At 64.7% G+C, this 19,698-nt stretch overlaps 1 protein-coding gene across 1 annotated transcript in view; it reads right to left on the bottom strand.

Moving 5' to 3' along the window:
* Positions 1-19,698, bottom strand: part of ADCY1 (adenylate cyclase 1) — an 88,465-nt gene that overhangs the window by 16,860 nt on the left and 51,907 nt on the right. Inside the window, exons 6-15 of the mRNA XM_070059440.2 lie at positions 19,357-19,515; positions 19,115-19,256; positions 15,518-15,673; positions 14,128-14,322; positions 13,940-14,037; positions 12,848-12,932; positions 10,384-10,473; positions 8,633-8,886; positions 8,216-8,342; positions 954-1,070 (exon numbers count right to left, since the gene is read on the bottom strand). Of these exons, the coding sequence (XP_069915541.1) occupies positions 954-1,070; positions 8,216-8,342; positions 8,633-8,886; positions 10,384-10,473; positions 12,848-12,932; positions 13,940-14,037; positions 14,128-14,322; positions 15,518-15,673; positions 19,115-19,256; positions 19,357-19,515 (1,423 nt within the window). The remainder of the gene's footprint in view (positions 1-953; positions 1,071-8,215; positions 8,343-8,632; positions 8,887-10,383; positions 10,474-12,847; positions 12,933-13,939; positions 14,038-14,127; positions 14,323-15,517; positions 15,674-19,114; positions 19,257-19,356; positions 19,516-19,698) is intronic.

Genomic DNA, 19,698 nt, shown 5'->3' with positions numbered 1-19,698 from the left:
GCACCGGGGCTCTGGGTCAGTCCCACATAGTTATCGAGGCTCTGGGTCAGCCCTGCACAGGCACTGGGCATTGGGTCAGCCCCACATGGGCGCTGGGGCTATGGGTCAGCCCCGCATGGGCACCAGGGCTCTGGGTCAGCCCTGCATGGGCACTGGGCATTGGGTCAGCCCCACATGGGCACTGGGGCTCTGGGTCAGCCCCGCACAGGCATCGAGGCTCTGGGTCAGCCCTGCACAGGCACTGGGCATTGGGTCAGCCCCACATGGGCGCTGGGGCTCTGGGTCAGCCCCACATGGGCACCGGGGCTCTGGGTCAGCCCCACATGGGCACTGGGGCTCTGGGCCAGCCCCACATGGGTACCGGGCTCTGTGTCAGCCCTGCATGGGCACCGGGGCTCTGGGTCAGCCCCACACAGGCATCGAGGCTCTGGAGCCACCTCGTCCCAGAGCTCAGCCACGTAAGCGTAATCAGAGCCCACAGGGGAGGGCTCTGCACAGCCGAGCGGGAGGGTGATACTCGGGCTGGGCTCCTGGGCTGCCTCCAGGACCCGGAACCCAACCCACACCTCGCCTGGAGTCTGGGGCTCTGGCGCGTTCCACGGCAGTTCTGAGAGCCTTGCCGCACGAGCGCAGCCACGGGACACGAGCTCCCAGAGCTTCAGGGAGCGTGCGCAGCACGTGGCCCCGGGGCTGGGCACGGGCTGCCGCTAAGGTGCCCGGAGCCCTAAGTCAGCGGCCAGGGACACCACGCCCGGCCCACGCCCCACACCCTGCGCTGCAGCCTCTGCTCGTCTTCCCTCCCTTGGGGGCAATGGGAGCCACGTTCTCTACGTTCCCTCCAGGCTATGGCACCGAAGAAAACCCCTGCACCTGACCCTCCTGGCCCAGGCCTGCAGGGGAGGCAGAGAGGCTGCGCGTGGCACCCGTGGGGTCCGTGGCGATCGGGCGCTCACCATGTTGCGTGGGTTGGACATGAGGAAGTGCTGGGCCACGTGGGCGGGCAGCAGGTTGAACAGGATCCGCTTGTTGTCCACCTTCACCCGCTCCATGTCGTCTCGCTCCTCTTCCGCCTGCGGGCCGGGAGCCCCGTGAGTCCCCCGGCCACGTGGCCCTCGCCGCCCACGCACGCTTCTGTGAGATCACATGCATGAGGCCCCAGGCGTGCCCACGGTCTACACTCAACCCTCCCCTCCTCCCCACCAGGGGCGCCAGAGCCACGGCAAGGGTCCGGAGAGCCACACACACCAGCGGAGCCAGCACCCCACCTGCTGGGGCATCCGGGGGGGTAAAGCTGCCGGCTCCCCGTCGCCAGCACGCTCGCTCCAGCCTCACCCTCCCCACAATGCCGGGAGCCAGGGGGTGGGGTGGCGTCTCCCTGGGGCTCCTGCTTTCACTCTAGACACTAAGGAGGAGGAGGTGGCAGCTCGGGGACAGGCCAGCACCCTGGGGCCCAACGCGCTGTCCACCTGCTGCAGAGTCTTGGCCGAGGTGGGGGGTGCCGACAGGTCAGGCCCCACCCCCGGCCAGCGGTCAGCGAAGGCCTGGGAGCCAGGCAGCTCCTGGCTCCATGAGGCCGATGGCCTCACAGGACAGTAAACTCCTGAGCAGGGAAAATGGTGCCACAAGCCCAGGACGCCAGGCCCGATCCCGAGCCAAGGCCAGGACGTGGCTGGCACGAGCGTCTCCCGCCGTATGGTCTCCTGGCTGTGACGTGGCTGAAAGACGCCCGTGTCAGAGGCAGCCTTCCCAGGAGGCTGCCCGCCAGCCCGGCCGAGAGGCCCCTGCCGAGTGTGCCACAGCCAAGGTCCCCATGTGAGACGTGTGTCCTCGCCACGCGACCACACGCTACGCTCTGGCCTGCACGGGAGACAGGTTTCTGAGGGGAGGCGAACAAGCAGTGGTACTCTTGTTTATTTATTAGCGGCATAAGAAACCTTCGCTGCCTCCCAAGTGCTACTGTGGGTGCCAACAGTTCAGTGACAGCGGGACTGGACACATTCAGGCAGGGTACAATCCTGGTTCACGGGCTTGTTCCGCCCACTCCCACGCGTGACCATCGGAGCGGCTGCCCCTCCTCCACCACCACGGAGCCTAACCCAGGCACAGGTGACACCCACGCCACGTATTCCTATCAAGCGAGCGGAAGTTGCACTGTCGCGTTCCGACAATAAGACGGAACGCTCTCCCGAGAAGACTCTCAGGAGAGCCAGGAAGCTGTAGCACGTTCCAGAAGGAGTCGTGTCGTGGGCGACCGGCCGTTCCTGCCAACCAGATCACGAGAGACACAGGCTCGGCTCCCGCTGGCCGAGCGCGCTCCTGCCTCCCCTCCTGCCGGGGTATGTTTTGGAAACGGCTGGCCCAGCCACATCGATTTCTGAGGAGGTCACCACCCCGGTCACTTGCTGGGGAAACAGAACAGCGCAGCACACGGCTGAGCCAGCCCCGTGCACACTGAGTGCAAAGGGAGGGCCTGGGGCCAACACGGGGCCCTGCCTGGGCCAGCAGGCACCTGCCCAGCGTGGGCGCCACCTCGGCTCTAACAGCACACCTCTCGCCCGCGACGAATGCCCCTCCCCACGCCCGCTCAGTCGCCCAGTGCCCTTCTGGGGGGCAGGCACCCCGCTTCAGGGAAGCAGAGGGCTGGATTTGTCGTGCACCGTGGCAACACAGAGGGCACACACAGATCGAAGATGGCAGGCGACTCGGCGTGGTGTCACCACCACAAGGAGAGACGTAGACGTCCCTAATGGTCACCACCGACCTCTCGGGGGGATGGGAACTGTCCACGCTCACCCACCCCGAGGCAGAGCGAGCCCATGTGGCACTTCTGGCCTCGGGGGCTGGGGAAGCTCTGGTGGCCTCCAGCCTGGTTCCTGGACAAGGTGCCCTCCCTAAACCACATGGCACATGTCATTCCTGGAGGGAAGGATGAAGCTCTGTGGATGCTACGGGGCCTCCCGGGGACGCTGTGGCTGCAGCACCTCCCTGCCCGAGAGCCACCAGGACACCTCCCACAGTTAGGGCCCCCTGGACCCCGCCGCTCTCCAGCCTCCCTCCCGCGGCGCCCAGGCTCTTCCCCGCCAATACCAGCATTTCCAGAAGTCATCTTTCCTGCATGGTAGCAAGCAACTTGTCCCCAGCATCTCCTCGAGCCACTGTCCACTCTTCCTCCAGTCCCACCCACCTGCCTCATCCAACCTGGACCCTCCGTCCTGGGCCTGGGTTCCATCCCCACTCCGCTCCCAGCGCACCCTGATGGGGCACAGAGGACTGGAACCCCCTCCCTCACCCTCCCCTCCTCCAGCCGGTGTTCTGACCCCAGACTGGCTTGAAGGCCCTTGCCATCAGTTGTCCAGGCTGAGCCCAGCAGGCTGGGTGAGGCCCAGGCCTCCCCAGGAAGGACTGTGGCCCAAGTCAGGGATTTAGCCAATGGGAGGCTCAGCGGGGAGGGGGGACCTACTGCTGAGCTGGCTGTGCCTTTCCCCCGCCCACAATGCACAGTTCTGCCTGCTGCCCAAATGAGATCTGTGTCCCTCTTGGTGGGATTCCATTGGGAACAGCGGCTCCCAGAGTGGACAGGAGTGAGGTGGGGGAGCCCACGGGGCCCAATCTCCCGGGAAAGGCACCGGAGAGGAGGGGGGTTCCAGAGGCCAGAGCAGGGGCCCCTCCAAGCCCCAGGCAGAGTCCTGCTGAGCACAGCCCAGGGACCGAGAGCCCCACGGGATGACGGGAACAATCCCCAGCGCTCACACAGCCCCGAGAACGGCTCTGCCTCCAGCGGAAGAAACGGGAACCTCAGGATTCGCCGGCACCAGGCAAAACCCGGAGAAGGGCTGAGCACCACGGCAGGAAAACCATTCCAGAGTCAACGCTCCCATGTACTCCCAAACAAAAGCAAGACCTCGAAGGCTCCAAATGACCTGGGCCCCAAAGGATCAAGGGTAATTTTAGGAAGTCATGTCTGACACCCACCAGAAATTAACACAAGCCAAGAAGCAGGAAGGCTCCCTGACCAAGAGGAGAAACGAGGGGATGCTGACTTGGAATGCAGCTGATCGGATTAGTCAAAGACATTAAAATGGTTATTACAGGGGCCGGCACTGTGGTGCAGCAGGTTAATGCCCTGGCTGAAGCACCGGTATCCCATATGGGCACCGGTTCTAGTCCCGGCTGCCCCACTTCCAATTCGGCTCTCTGCTATGGCCTGGGAAAGCAGTAGAAGATGGCCCAAGTCCTTGGACCCCCTGCACCCGCGTGGGAGACCCGGAAGAAGTTCCTGGCTCCTGGCTTTGGATCAGCGCAGCTCCAGCCATTGTGGCCAATTGGGGAGTGAACCAGCAGGTGGAAGACTCTCTCTCTCTCTCTCTGCCTCTCCTTCTCTCTCTGCCTCTCCTTCTCTCTCTGTGTAACTCTGACTTTCAAATAAATAAATAAATCTATGGTTATTATAAACGCATTCTACGCACCGCAGAGGCTCATGGAAATGTGTTAAGCAGGCACAGAGAAAATATCAAAAAAGACCGAACTCCAGCACCCAGGAAGCTGCAACGGCTGAGGTGGAAAACACGCTGATTGGGTTAAAGGATCTGTAGGCTCGGGCACGGCTGTGAAACCAGGTGAAGTACGGGGAAGACAGCAACAACAGACGTGGACCCAGCATCGTGCGGTGTGGGTCGGCTCCGAGTGCTTGGCACAGCCGTGGGTGGGGGCCCCAAGGAGAGAGGGGAAAGGGGCGTGGCCTGGCACAGCCGTGGGTGGGGGCCCCAAGGAGAGAGGGGAAAGGGGCGTGGCCTGGCACAGCCGTGGGTGGGGGCCCCAAGGAGAGAGGGGAAAGGGGCGTGGCCTGGCACAGCCATGGGTGGGGGCCCCAAGGAGAGAGGGGAAAGGGGCGTGGCCTGACAGCTGTCTCGGGCAGCCCTGAAGGAGAGAGAAACAGGGAGAGATGGATACAAAAACACTGGAAGAACTCACAGCTGAAAGATTGTTCTAATTTTTTGTAAACAATAAACCTAAAGATCCGAGAAGCTCAACAAACCCTAGCACAAGAAGCCTGAAAAAAACCGCAGCGCGCACATGATAATCACACCAGTTACAACCAGCGATAAAGGGGGAATCTGGAAGAGCCCGACACGCACTCGCAGAAACCGAGACGAAGACGACAGCAGGTTCTCGCCGGAACCGACGCCAGACAGGAGGCGCGACGGCTTCCAGGCACTGAAACCCTGCGCTCAGCAAATCTGTCTCGCAGACGAAGGCAAATGAGGAATTCACAGACCTGCAGCGTCTGCAAGAGCCGACCCCCAGGAGACCTGAAAGGGGTGCCCACAAGTCCCCCGGGCAGAAAGACCACGCAGGGCGGGGCCAGCTCCACACAGAGGGCGAAGGCGCCAGCAGCCACACCTGTCGGGGAAGGGGCTGGCTCCCCCTCACCGAAAGTCTCCAGCCAGAAGCAGGAATGACACACTTGGGATTACAGCACACGCACAAAATCCTGGAACGCGAGGAGCAGCCTGGCCTGGTCCTGCTTCTCCCCACTGTGCAGCCTGGAGGGCTGAGGTCAGGCCACAAGCTTGCCAGATTCTGTCCCAACCATGGCTGCCCCGTCTCACCGTGTCCCACATAGCACAGGGGTACGGGCGCCCTCTCGTGACACGAGTCCCACCCACAAGGGCTCCTCCCCCTTAGGACCCCCCCACCTGCAGTGCCGTCCCCTTGGGGGCCAGGACCCATGAGGGACACGTCCTGAGACCACATGAGGACAGACAGAGAGGTGCCTGTCACAACAGTACAACAGAGGCATGGCTGACAGGCCAGGAAAAAAGTGGAATAATAAAATAACCCAAAAACAGGCAGGAAGAAGGGAACGTGAAAACGAATGAATGAAGAATAAAACCCAGGCACGCCTGACTGCCTACAGAGGGTCCCGACCAGCGCAGTAAAAGGCGTGGATTCGTAAACTACGGACACAAAGGCAAAGTTCAGTGCGTGTGGCTTAGGAGACACCGCTTTCAGTAAACAACACAACACAGGGTTAACAGCACGCCGATGGGAGCAGGTGATAGCGGGATCACTGGCACAGCAGAGCAGGAGACGAGCCAAGTGACTAGTGAGCAAGGAGGCTCTCCTAGGACACCCCAGAGACGGAGGGCTGGGCTCTCAGGGGACATGCCCTCAACACTCGGATGTGACCACAGACCACCAGGGCACCTGCAGCCACCCCGATGACGCTGGGAAACCCCGCCCAGTCACGGTGCAGACTCCAACACCTCTCACAGCGACAGGATAACTGGACACTGACCAAGCACCGCATTCCCTGAGGGCACCCTCCTCCACCAGGAAGCCCACCTGCACCCTGGCCACGCCACAGGCCCCTCACCCCGGGACACCTGTTACCACACACCCGCAAGTTCCCTCAGGAATGCATCCGCTGGTGCATTAGCCTGCGGTTTTAACCAAACAGCGACAACAGCACCCAGTGCCAACAGCAACACCACCCAGTGCCAACGGCGACTGGGGGCAGGGGGATGTCGTCACAGGCAACCCCGTCCGTCCTCGGTGAATGAGTAACAGCCGGCCCGGCCATTGCACAACCACCACGGGCACTCTGCTGTTTACAACCCGCCTACACCTTTGTCCAGGGGCACTCACGCCAGCTCTGGAAAGTTCCGTGTTGTGCTAGGGTTACGGGAAACAGCGGTGTTGTTTCTCACGACAGATCCATGCAGAAATATGTCAGCGTGTTAGCTTCAAGGAACGCCTCCTCCCTGACCCGCCAGGAACACCCGCTGGCACGCTCACGCGCGGTGCAGGGCAGCCCCGTATTTACCAACACCCACACTCGGGGCACAGCACCGGGCGCCGGGGCCCCAGGGAGGAGGAAGCGGCCCTGCCGGGGGCATCCCAGAGCCCCGAGGCAGCATATCCACAGCCTGCGATCCCCGAGGCTCCACCTGAACCCACCTCGCTCAGAGCAGCCGTCCACCAGGAAAAGACCTGAGGCCAGAGGGCAGCTGACGGCAAAGGGGCCGGACAGCTGGGCTACCCCCGACGGCCAGCAGAGCCAGCCAAGGAGCACGCGGGCAGCACCGCCCCACAGAGGACGCTCTCCCCTGCTACCTGGCAGCCTCAGGCCCCCTCACCGGGCCAGGTCCCCCTTGCGGGAGCCTGTGTGTGCTGCAACCCGCTCTCCCCGCCCTGTCCCTGCGAGGTCACCCGCGCGCTCTCCCAAGGCTCGCTGGCTCCTGCTTGGGGCTGGTTGCGTCAGTGGGGAGCACCCACAGGAGCTGGCAGGCAGAGAGGGAGCAGGTGGGGCCCTGCTGGCTCGGCAGCTGCTCTGGCTGGTAGATGCCCTGGCCCAAAGGTGTGAACCGCATCACGCGGCTCCCCCCGCCCCCGGCTCTGGGGACCCTCCCACCGAGGTTGCCGGGAGCTCTTCACCACCCTGGGGTGCCCTGCCCCTGCCTCCTTTGCCAGTCCAAGGGTCACTCTGGTCTCGACCTCATCAGTAAGAGTGTGGCCTCTGCTATGCACACGCAACACCTCCCCAACTGTCCCCCACCCGATGGCCACCTGGGGCTGGACCCCTGGGACCACTTCCTGGGGGCCCCCGTGGTGGCCCCATGCCTGTGACTGTGTCTTGCAGGTGAGCCTGGGGCTCCCACCTGAACCTTACACAAGCGCCACGCGCTGTCCTGGCGCCCCCGCGGAGTGGCCATGGGCAAGCCCCGGCATCTCTGTGTGACCACACGGCAGGCACAGGGAGCAAACACCCGGCAGGCAGTGCCCGCGGCACCTGAACCCGAAGCCACCTACAGACATCAAGAAAGTGTGACCCCACCTGGTGCCAGATGGTTGGGGCCCACGGCCGCCCACACCACTACTTCTCCAAGTCTCCCAAACTGCCTCAATTTCCCCGCGTACCTGTCAAAAGATAGATAAATAAATAAGAGTCCCAGTCCCTACATGCAGACCTCCTGCACTGGCGCCTGACTTCCCAGTGACACCTACGGCCAGTGCAGCCCTGCAGAGGCCGAGCCCTCGGACGGGGGAGCACTGCCCATCCGACGGCCCCGGCACGGTCTCCTGCCCCACACGTCCCCGCGGGGGACTCCTGCACCCAGCAGAGCACAGGCCTCTGGGACACATGCCTGGCGCTCACTCAAGGCTCCTTGCAGCCCCCGGCCCGCCCCCAGGAAGCAGGGAGGCCTCCGCTTGCCTGCGCTGCCCAGAGGTAGTCCAGCCGCAGCTTGATGTCCACCTGCCTGGCGTGCAGGGCCAGCGTGCAGGAGAAGAGCAGGATGGCCATGACCGGCTCGTAGCTGCGCCCCGGGGCGGCTCCGGCCCTGTGGGGAGAAGAGACCGTCAGAGCCCAGCCCATCAACCCCCGGCACCTTCGGAGCGGCCCCTCCGCGGGGACACCCCCACTCCCGCTGCAGGGGCCAGGCCCCGAGCCTCTGTGCCGTGGGACCCCCGAGCCCTGGCTCCGACCCGGGCTGCAGAGCAGTGACAGGGAAGCCACCACAGCAAATCCTGCGCCGGCCTGGTCCTCAGCGGCCTTCCCACCGGCAGGGGAGCGCCAAGCCCCCTTCAGGAGCTGAGGCAGCCCGCGGGGCCGTGCCGGCGCCTCACTCACCCGGCCTCGCCGTAGCCGCCGAGCTCCAGGGCCAGGATGTAGGAGGCAGTGAGCCCGCACAGCAGGACCATCTTGGGCAGGGAGGACACGCGCAGGAACACGGCCAGCGGCAGGGTGCCCACCAGGCAGCAGAGCAGGGCGTGCGGCGCAGACTCACAGGGCATGGCGGGCAGCACGGTGCGCCGGCCGCCGGCTGCCAGGACCACCATGGAGCTGTTGGCCTTGGCGGGCCAGGCCCAGGGCAGGCAGCCCACCTGGGAGGCGAGGGCACAGGGGCTCAGCCAGCGTCCGGCAAGGGGCGCTCGGGCTCCCAGCCCCACCCGCATCTGCTGGCCAGCCCAGGGCCCGGCGGGCTCTCACAGCCCTGAGGCCAGGAAGGAAAGGGGCGGGGGGGGGGCAGGAACCAGCCCCGCCTCTCCCCCAAACCTGGGAGGTTGGCACTGTCACTCCCCTCACCTCCACCCTCACCCCTCCTCCCTTCCACCCTCAACCCTCCTCACCCCCACACTTTCACTCCTCTTCACCTCCACCCTCACTCCTCCTCCCTCCACCGTTACTCCTCCTCCCCTCCACCCTCACTCCTCCTCCCCTCCACCCTCACCCCTCCTTACCTCCACCCTGTTATTCTTCCTATCTCCACCCTCACTCCTCCTCCCCTCCACCCTCACTCTTACCTCTACCCTCACTCCTCCTCCCCTCCACCCTCACTCCTCACCTCCACCCTCACCCCTCCTCACCTCCACCCTGTTACTCCTCCTCACCTCCACCCTCACCCCTCCTCACCTCCACCCTCACCCCTCATCTCCACCCTTACCCCTCCTCCCCTCCACCATCACCCCTCCTCCCCTCCACCCTCACTCCTCCTCCCCTCCACAGTCACCCCTCCTCCCCTCCACCCTCACTCCTCCTCCCCTCCACCCTCACTCCTCCTCCCCTCCACCGTCACCCCTCCTCCCCTCCACAGTCACCCCTCCTCCCCTCCACCCTCACTCCTCCTCACCTCCACCCTCACTCCTCCTCCCCTCCACCATCACCCCTCCTCACCTCCACCCTCCACTCCTCCTCCCCTCCACCCTCACTCCTCCTCCCCTCCACCCTCACTCCTCTCCCCTCCACCCTCACTCCTCCTCCCCTCCACTCTCCTCCTCCCCTCCACCGTCTCTCCTCCTCTCCCCCACCCTCACTCCTCCTCCCCTCCACCCTCACTTCTCCTCTCCCCCACCCTCACTCCTCCTCCCCTCCACCCTCACTTCTCCTCACCTCCACCGTCTCTCCTCCTCTCCCCCACCCTCACTCCTCCTCCCCTCCACAGTCACCCCTCCTCCCCTCCACCCTCACTCCTCCTCACCTCCACCCTCACTCCTCCTCCCCTCCACCATCACCCCTCCTCACCTCCACCCTCCACTCCTCCTCCCCTCCACCATCACTTCTCCTCACCTCCACCCTCACTTCTCCTCACCTCCACCGTCTCTCCTCCTCTCCCCCACCCTCACCCCTCCTCCCCTCCACCCTCCACTCCTCATTCCCTCACCTGCTACTCTCACACCCATCTAATCTGTCCTTCCTGCTCTACTCCGTCACGTTACTCCACCCTGTGTTCGCTCCCTGTACAAGAGCATTTCCTGGGGTGAGGGCGCCTGTCCTCTCTGGGTGCGGCTCTCATCACCTGCTTCTCACAGCAGCCCGGCCCGTGCTGTCCTCCCGTCCCCATGTCCACAGCCCTGGCCCCTGTGGGAGGGAGAGACGCTCACCACGCAGCCCTGGGCTACCGAGTAGATCAAGACCACGATGAAAATGCACAGGACGGTGCGGATCTGGATGGTGAGGCACCCTGGAAAACACTGGGGGGGACAGCGTTTCAGACGGAGCCGCCGCGGACCACGCGAGGCAGCCACACAGGCACAGCGGGGGGCGGCTGCGCGCCGTCTGCCTGCTCCCTGGTCCTCGCACGTCAGCTCCCTGCTGTCTTCACGCCTTTGTTCTCCCGGTGACAAACTCGCCAATGCCAGACAAAATCTAATCAAAGAGAACAACATCTCCCTCCCTCTTCAGGCATCACGCCTGTGATTGGCTGAAATTCAACGGAGGCACAGGTGCGTGCTCCACCCAGAAACGGTGAGTGCACACCTTCACCTGCGCTTCTCCGTGCCCCGCGTAGTGCGGTTACCACGTTCTTCCCGCAGACTGGCACGTAATTCCTCGTTACTGGAACCTGTGTTTTCAATCTACTTAATCTAAATACGTTTTGAAATAGTCAGCAAGCGACTCCGTGGACAGACGGAAGAAGCCTCTCCACACTCGCACGCCACGCCAGGCCTGCGTCGAGTGGGCCGCACTGCCAGCTCGGCTTTCCCACTCGAGCACGGGGACCCCGGGCCACGGCGAGCCAGAGCCCTGGGACGCTGCGAGCCTAGTCCTTGGGCGCCCCACACCGGGGAGCGTGCTCCTCGCCCAGCTGTGCGTCCCCTCACACGGGCCACTCGGGATTGTCCTGGCCCACGCTCCCAGCCATAGGCACAGCCACCTCATCAGCGAGGGGGCGACACCCCCAGGCTCGCGCGTGGGCAGCCAGGTCGGGCTCAAGTCTGACACCATCCCGACAGACAGAGGCCGGGGGCGGTGCAGCTCCCCAGCCACACGATGGGCCACGCCACGGCCTGCTCCCACGCTGCCCCTGCCTGCAGACAGAGCCTGAGTGCAGTCACGGGCAGGGGCTGAGCCCACGAGAGGCCGGGGGCCCTGGGCTGCCCCGGCAGCTCTGCTGCCTTCACACACGTTCTGCATCCCTCGTGCTATCTGTACACCTGCAGGAGGGCACACAGGATCCCAGCACGGGGACAAAGTGACAGGTTTCAAAACGACCTCCCTTCGGTCAGGCTCTCCTTGAAATCACGTGCACACAGCAATCGCATTTCAAGTGGCAACTTCAAATCTGCCCGACTGGAGGACACGCGGCCCACAGCTGGGAACGCAATGCCCATCAACAGCATCTTCTGACCCAAAAAGCAAGACGCTCCCTTCTGAGAGTCCCTGCCCTCCACAGCAAGAGGGACACACTCTGGGTGTGCCAGCAGCAACAGCTGGGAGGCAGCCGCTGGTGGACAGGAAGCTCCAGCCCCACGGCGGAGCAGGCAGGACCCCGGTCTGCGCTGCGGACATGAGAAGCACCACTACCTCCTGCCCCCGCTGGCCTCTCGCCTCCAGAGCACAGGGTCAGAGTCTCCATTTATATAATCAATATATATTCTGTACAGTTCTGTACTCAGCGCTCACTTCTACGACCAATACTCATCACCGGCCAGCTGCACATGGTACCCAGCCCAGGACTGGCCTTAACGAGCACCCGCTACGTGGGCGGCTCCGCCACCCATCCTGCTGACGGGGCAAGCCGCCAGGACTCCTGCAAATCTGGACTAGGTGCAGGAGCAGGACACACACTGTGCACACACCGGAACTGGATGATGGACAGCTACGGAACACGCACCACACATATACCTGGTCCAGGTGATGGACAGGTAGAGGACAAACACACATGTACCTGAACCAGATGATGTGCAGGTACAGAACACACACACATGTACACACACACACACACACACATACCTCGTGTGATGGAAGGACACAGGACACACGCACACGCACCTGGTCAGGTGATGGACACAGGACACACACACACACACCTGGTCAGGTGACAGACAAAGGACACACACACACACGTGATCCAAGTAATGGACAGACACAGGACACACACCAGGTCAGGTGATGTTCAGACACAGGACACACACACACACACCTGATTGATGGACAAAGGACACACATGCACGCATGCACCTGGTCAGCTGATGGGCACAGGACACACACACACACACATGCACCTGGTCAGCTGATGGACAGACACAGGACACACATGCATGCCCCTGGACTCAGGTGATGTGCAGGTACAGGACACACACACACATACACAGGACACACACACACACACACAGGACACGCACACACACACACAGGACACGCACACACACACACACACGCACCTGGACTCGGGTGATGTGCAGGTACAGGACATGCACACACACACACACACAGAGGACACGCACACACACACACACGCACCCTGTCAGCTGATGGACAGACACAGGACACACGCGCACGCACCTGGACTCGGGTGATGTGCAGGTACAGGACACACACACACACACACACACACGCACGCACCTGGACTCGGGTGATGTGCAGGTACAGGACACAGGCCACCAGGAAGCAGATGCAGAAGACCAGCAGGAGCAGGACGGCCACACTCCTGGAGACAGAAGACACAGGTGTCCCTGCCGGACGGGGGCCAAGGGGCACCAGGAGGCTCCTGGGAACCGCCCCTGCTCTGCTCCCCACACCCCAGCGCCTCCAGGAGGAAGCTGCCTGCCCGGGGTCCCTGGGAGCCCACAGGGGTTCCCCTCCAGGGAAGGGCATCTGGGGGCCCCAGGGGAGTGGCCTCTCCCAAGCTTGCCCCCACTCTTACTGTCCCCACCTCCACAACCTGGCCTGGCTGTGTGACACAGCTGTGAGCCCTTTTTCTAGAAAATGCTTGACCCCCAAATACAGCTGTGGGGTGGCCACTACGGCACTGTCTGTGTGGGTGTGGGGGCACAGTGCCTAAGACTGAGACCCCCCTCCTCAGCAGGTGTCTCCTGGAGACCCCACGGAGCCTGGCCCCACAGGGAGACCCTGTTAGGGAATGAATGTGCCTGGGACCCGCGTTGCGGCACAGCGGGTTAGGCCATCGTCTGCGACACCAGCATCACAAACGAGCATCCCGGCCGCTCCAGTTCTGATCCAGCTGCCTGCTAATGCACATGGGAAATCAGCAGAAGATGGGACTCCTGCACCCACATGGGAATCTAAAAGAAGCTCCTGGCTCCTGCCTTCAGCCTGGCCCAGTCCTGGCTGCTGTGGCCATCTGGGGAGTAAACCAGTGGATGCAAGACCTCTCTCTCTCTCTCTCTCTCTCTTTCTCCCCCTCTCTCTCCCTCTCCTTCTCTGCAACTCTGCCTCTCAAATAAATAAAGGAATCCTTAAAAACCTACTTCAGAATCAAAACCCAGCCGTGACCAGCGCCACACTTCGAGGCTTGCTGTGCTACTGATTCGAGTAACAGCAGGACAGCGGGGCTGGTGTCCTCCCCAGCAAAGGCAGGCGTGAGCGAGGGTCCTGGGGAGGAGAGCCTGGACCTCAAAGGAAGCAGCCGGCACCCCCAGGAGCCCAGGGCCCCGGCACCCACGTCCCAGCGACCCAGACGGGACCGGCACTCACTGCGGGATGATCAGAAGGTAGACGAGGCCGAACAAGGCAGCCAGGACGAGGGCGAGGACAACGGCAGTGGTAAAACACTCGTCCTGCAGCTGATGGTACTGTGGAGAGGGGACAGCGGGAGGGCAGCGGGGCCCCGCCCAGCCCCGCCCCCCCCACCCGCGCCCACGCAGGCACTCGGAGGCGCTCACCTTCCGCTCCCGCTCCACGTGCTTGTACTTCAGCGTGAAGAAGTTGAGATCCGCCATCTCCAGTTCCGTCTGGCGGGCTTCCAGGAGGCGGCTGATGTACCTGTTGACGCGCGAGCCCGGCGTGGCGTAGACGACGTTTGTCGAGAAGGACGAGCGGTTTCGGACTTTCTCCGAGGCTGTCCTCAGCGCCCTCCTCTGCGGCCACCGTGGGAACGGGGGAGCATCAGCGAACCCCGCCCCTGATGGAGAAGAGCCCTCCACGCGCCCCCAGCCCTGCCCCCCGGCAGTGAGTCCTCCCAGCAGCCTGCCGGGGTCCCCAGCGCTGTGTCAGGGGTTGGGGCATTGCACACGTGCAGTAGGGGAAACAGGGCCTGGAGCAGAGCACGCCCCGAGTGACAGCGCAGGGCTCGTGCCCTGCCCCGGAAGGAGAAGCAGTGGCGAGAGGAGTGGCCAGTGAGCGGGAAACGCCCGCCGCAGTGGACCCCACTCCTGGAAGCCTCCAGACAAGCCTGCCTGCTCCAGAACCTCGAATGGGAAAACCCAGAAATCCAGACACGTCAGCGACCACCACCTCCCACAGCCAAAGGCCACAGAAGCTGCAGCCACCCCTCGCCCACCCAGGCCAGCAAAAGCAGGGTGGGCAGGACGGGGCCCCTAGCGGGGCTCAGCTCCAAGCAGCACCCCCAGGATGCACAGGGGGACCGTGCTGGGGAGGGGTCGGGCAGGACAGGCCCCTAGTGGGGCTCAGCTCCAAGCAGCACTCCCAGGATGGACAAGGGGACGGTGCCAGGGATGGGGGAGGGGGGCGGGCAGGATGGGGCAGGGCTCATCTCCAGGCGGCACTCCCAGGATGCACAGGGGGACCGTGCTGGGGATGACGACAGGGGTGGAAGTGGGCAGGACGGGGCGGGGCTCATCTCCAGGCGGCACTCCCAGGATGCACAGGGGGTCTGTGTTGGGGACAGGGGTGGGCAGGACGGGGCGGGGCTCATCTCCAGGCAGCACTCCCAGGATGCACAGGGGGTCTGTGCTGGGGACAGGGGTGGGCAGGACGGGGCGGGGCTCATCTCCAGGCAGCACTCCCAGGATGCACAGGGGGTCTGTGCTGGGGACAGGGGCGGGCAGGACGGGGCGGGGCTCATCTCCAGGCGGCACTCCCAGGATGCACAGGGGGTCTGTGCTGGGGACAGGGGTGGGCAGGACGGGGCGGGGCTCATCTCCAGGCAGCACTCCTAGGATGCACAGGGGGTCTGTGCTGGGGACAGGGGTGGGCAGGACGGGGCGGGGCTCATCTCCAGGCGGCACTCCCCTAGTGGGGCTCGGCTCCGAGCAGCGCTCCCAGGATGGACGGGGGACGGTGCCGGGGAGGGGTGGGCAGGCCGGCCCCTACCTTGTCGTCATCCTCACAGCTCATGACGTTGGAGAAGGGGATCTCAGCCTTGAACATCCGCCGGCAGTGCATGAGCTGCACCAGCAGGTAGCACACGGTCTTGAACTTCATCCGCTTGGCCGGTTTGATGTCTGAGAGAATCAGGCCTGGGAAGATCTGTGTGAACACAGCAGGAAAGAGGGAGGCTCAGCAGGGGCGCTCCCTGCTCACCTGCTGGGACGACAAAGGCGTGCTCGGTGCCGGGCGTCGGGGCATCGGGGAGGTGCGGGGGAGACGGCCCATTCCCAAACACCTCCGGCCCCTACAGTCCAGGGCCACTCACGGGGGCAGGGCTGCGGCCGGCCTGGGCTTCGGTCTGCATGGTGGGGCCCGCTCGGCAGGGGGCAGCTCGGGGAGGGTCAAGGGGATGCACGGGGGCCAGCAAGCTCCACAGGACACTGGCACATCTTCCCTGCCGGCTGCCGGCTGCCGGCTTCCCAAGGTGGTGCCGAAACACCTGACACCAGCCTCGGTGGGGCTCAGGCCGCCCGCCACACCCCTCTCCTGCGCCAACACCGAGGCACGAAGCCCCCTACTCTCCAACATGAGAAGACCAACTACTTCGGGGCTGACCCCCGCCCCCGCCTTCCCCACACCCCTGCACACAGGGGCTGCATGCCCTGTCACACCGGGAGCCCCTCTCGCTCTCATTCCCGGGACCCTGCCCTGCACCGCTGTCACCAGCACCCACACAGGCACCACAGAGCCCCCTTCTCAAGACCCCAGGGCCCCTGGGCCCCACACCCACCTGCCCCTCCCTTTCTGAACCTGTGCCTCTCGTCCTTGGGCCACCTCTGAGCTCTGCCCCTCACATTCCTCAGGCTCTCCCTCAGGGTCCCACCCCAACACCACCCCCGCCCCCAGCAGAACGCCCTGCCCTTGGACCCCAGGCCACCCCAGCACTGCTGCCACCCACACACAGCCCCTTAAGGCAGATGGGGATGGCCCCCACACCCACCCATGAGAAGGGTCTCGCAGGCCCACAACCACATCCCCACGGCAAGGAGAGCACAGGCCCAGGGCAGGAGGGTGGGAGTCACTACTGGACTCACACCCACCGTCCAAGTCCTGTCCACTCACGCCAGGCCCGGTCTGCTGGGACCCCAGGCCTCAAGGCAGGGGCTCCAGAGCTGAGCAGTGAGCTCAGGGCTGGAGCAGACGGGGCTCGTCCTGCCTGGCCCCTCCCCCAGAACCTCCCCTGCCCAGGTCGGGGTGGCCAAGCTTCAAGGCAGCCCCCCAGGGCCTCTGACTCAGGGCAGGTCAGTTCCTGAGCCTGTCCCACCTTACACCCACCCCCACCTGAGCCTGTCCCACCTGACACACACCCCCACCTGAGCCTGTCCCACCTGACACCCACCCCCACCTGAGCCTGTCCCACCTGACACACACCCCCACCTGAGCCTGCATCCCACCTGACACCCACCCCCCACCTGAGCCTGTCCCACCTGACACCCACCCCCACCTGAGCCTGTCCCACCTGACACCCACCCCCACCTGAGCCTGTCCCTCCTGACACCCACCCCCACCTGAGCCTGTCCCACCTGACACCCACCCCCACCTGAGCCTGTCCCACCTGACACCCACCCCCACCTGAGCCTGTCCCACCTGACACCCACCCCCACCTGAGCCTGCATCCCACCTGACACCCACCCCCACCTGAGCCTGCATCCCACCTGACACCCACCCCCACCTGAGCCTGCATCCCACCTGACACCCACCCCCACCTAAGCCTGTCCCACCTGACACCCACCCCCACCTGAGCCTGCATCCCACCTGACACACCCACCCGCACCTGAGCCTGCATCCCACCTGACACCCACCCCCACCTAAGCCTGTCCCACCTGACACACACCCCCACCTGAGCCTGTCCCACCTGACACCCACACCCCCACCTGAGCCTGTCCCACCTGACACCCACCCCCACCTGAGCCTGTCCCACCTGACACACACCCCCACCTGAGCCTGTCCCACCTGACACTCACCCCCACCTGAGCCTGCATCCCACCTGACACCCACCCCCACCTGAGCCTGTCCCACCTGACACACACCCCCACCTGAGCCTGCATCCCACCTGACACCCACCCCCACCTGAGCCTGTCCCACCTGACACCCACCCCCACCTGAGCCTGTCCCACCTGACACCCACCCCCACCTGAGCCTGTCCCACCTGACACCCACACCCCCACCTGAGCCTGTCCCACCTGACACCCACCCCCACCTGAGCCTGTCCCACCTGACACCCACCCCCACCTGAGCCTGTCCCACCTGACACACACCCCCCACCTGAGCCTGCATCCCACCTGACACACACCCCCACCTGAGCCTGTCCCACCTGACACCCACCCCCCACCTGAGCCTGTCCCACCTGACACACACCCCCACCTGAGCCTGTCCCACCTGACACACACCCCCACCTGAGCCTGTCCCACCTGACACCCACCCCCACCTGAGCCTGTCCCACCTGACACACACCCCCACCTGAGCCTGTCCCACCTGACACCCACACCCCCACCTGAGCCTGTCCCACCTGACACCCACCCCCACCTGAGCCTGTCCCACCTGACACCCACACCCCCACCTGAGCCTGTCCCACCTGACACCCACCCCCACCTGAGCCTGTCCCACCTGACACACACCCCCACCTGAGCCTGTCCCACCTGACACCCACACCCCCACCTGAGCCTGTCCCACCTGACACCCACCCCCACCTGAGCCTGTCCCACCTGACACCCACCCCCACCTGAGCCTGTCCCACCTGACACCCACCCCCACCTGAGCCTGTCCCACCTGACACCCACCCCCACCTGAGCCTGTCCCACCTGACACACACCCCCACCTGAGCCTGTCCTACCTGACACACACCCCCACCTGAGCCTGTCCCACCTGACACCCACCCCCCACCTGAGCCTGCATCCCACCTGACACCCACCCCCACCTGAGCCTGCATCCCACCTGACACCCACCCCCACCTGAGCCTGTCCCACCTGACACCCACCCCCACCTGAGCCTGCGCCCTTCAGAACCTCTCACTTTGCCTCCTGCATCTCCCCCGTGGCAAGCACCCCTCGCCTGAGGCTAACACCTGGAGTGAGCACCCTGTCTCAGCTCTGCACTCACCTACTCCCTGCACATGACTCCGCCACCCTGCACCTTGTCCGGGTCACTCCTTCCTGGCAGGGTGACCCCGAGTGCTCCAGGTGGGATGGTCAGGGCCGCCCATAGGCACTGCACCCCGCAGCTCCCAGAGCTCCCCACCCAGTCCCCTTCAGGGGTCTCAAGGGGAGGTGGCAGGGAGGGGAGTGTGGACACAGGCTGGCCCAGTCCCCACAAGACCCCGGGCCTCTGACAGGGGTCCAGCCCCCTCCCCTGCCTAATCTGCCCCCCACCGCACACCTACGAGAAACCCGGCTCAGGTCACAGCGCTGCTGGGGAGCCCTCTCCCCGTCTGCAAGTTCACAGGCCGAGAGGCAGTGGTGGAGAGGGCGGCGGGAACAGGACACCCCCCAGACCCAGGCCCAGCTGTCAGGGCCCAGGGGACAGGGGCAGGCCAGGGCGCACCTTCCTGCGATGCGACGGCACGATAAAGAACGTCTCGATGTCGTGGGCCCTCAGGAAGCTGTTCCTCTCCTGCCCGTGACCCGGCTCCACCTCGTAGTCCCCGTTCAAGCAGGCCAGGGTTGCCTTTGTGATGTGAACCTTCCTATGGGAGACGGACAGAGCCACGGGCGGGGTCAGAGCAGAGCCCTGGGGAGGACAGCCCTACCCGCCTGCCCACAGCCGGGACCCCGCCCCCGACTCACCCGGGCAGGCCAGCGGCCTCCATGACGTTGGCCAGGGTCACGTCGTTGGACCACACGTCATACTGCCACTTGCGCAGGCCCAGCACGCCGCAGAGCACACGGCCCGTGTGCAGCCCCACGCGCATGTTCAGGTCCACCTCGGTGGCCTCGGCCACGGACCTGCAAGACAGGGCACAGGGTGGGGCTGGGCCTTGACCGTGGGGGCTGCGACAGGATGGATGTGGGAGGTCTCCGGGCCCAGTCAGGGGGCTTAGGTCCCTAGGCGGGCTGGGCTGCTCGGCCACAGCATCCACCCAGCTTCCTGGGCCCCTCCACTGCCCACCCCTGCAGGGCAGGCCCCAA

Source organism: Oryctolagus cuniculus, chromosome 16 (assembly GCF_051225735.1).
Source record: "Oryctolagus cuniculus isolate XC-2025 breed Fujian yellow rabbit chromosome 16, ASM5122573v1, whole genome shotgun sequence".
Lineage (NCBI taxonomy): Eukaryota > Metazoa > Chordata > Mammalia > Lagomorpha > Leporidae > Oryctolagus > Oryctolagus cuniculus.
Note: the sequence above shows the minus strand (reverse complement) of the source record. Positions and strands in the feature narration are given on the sequence as shown.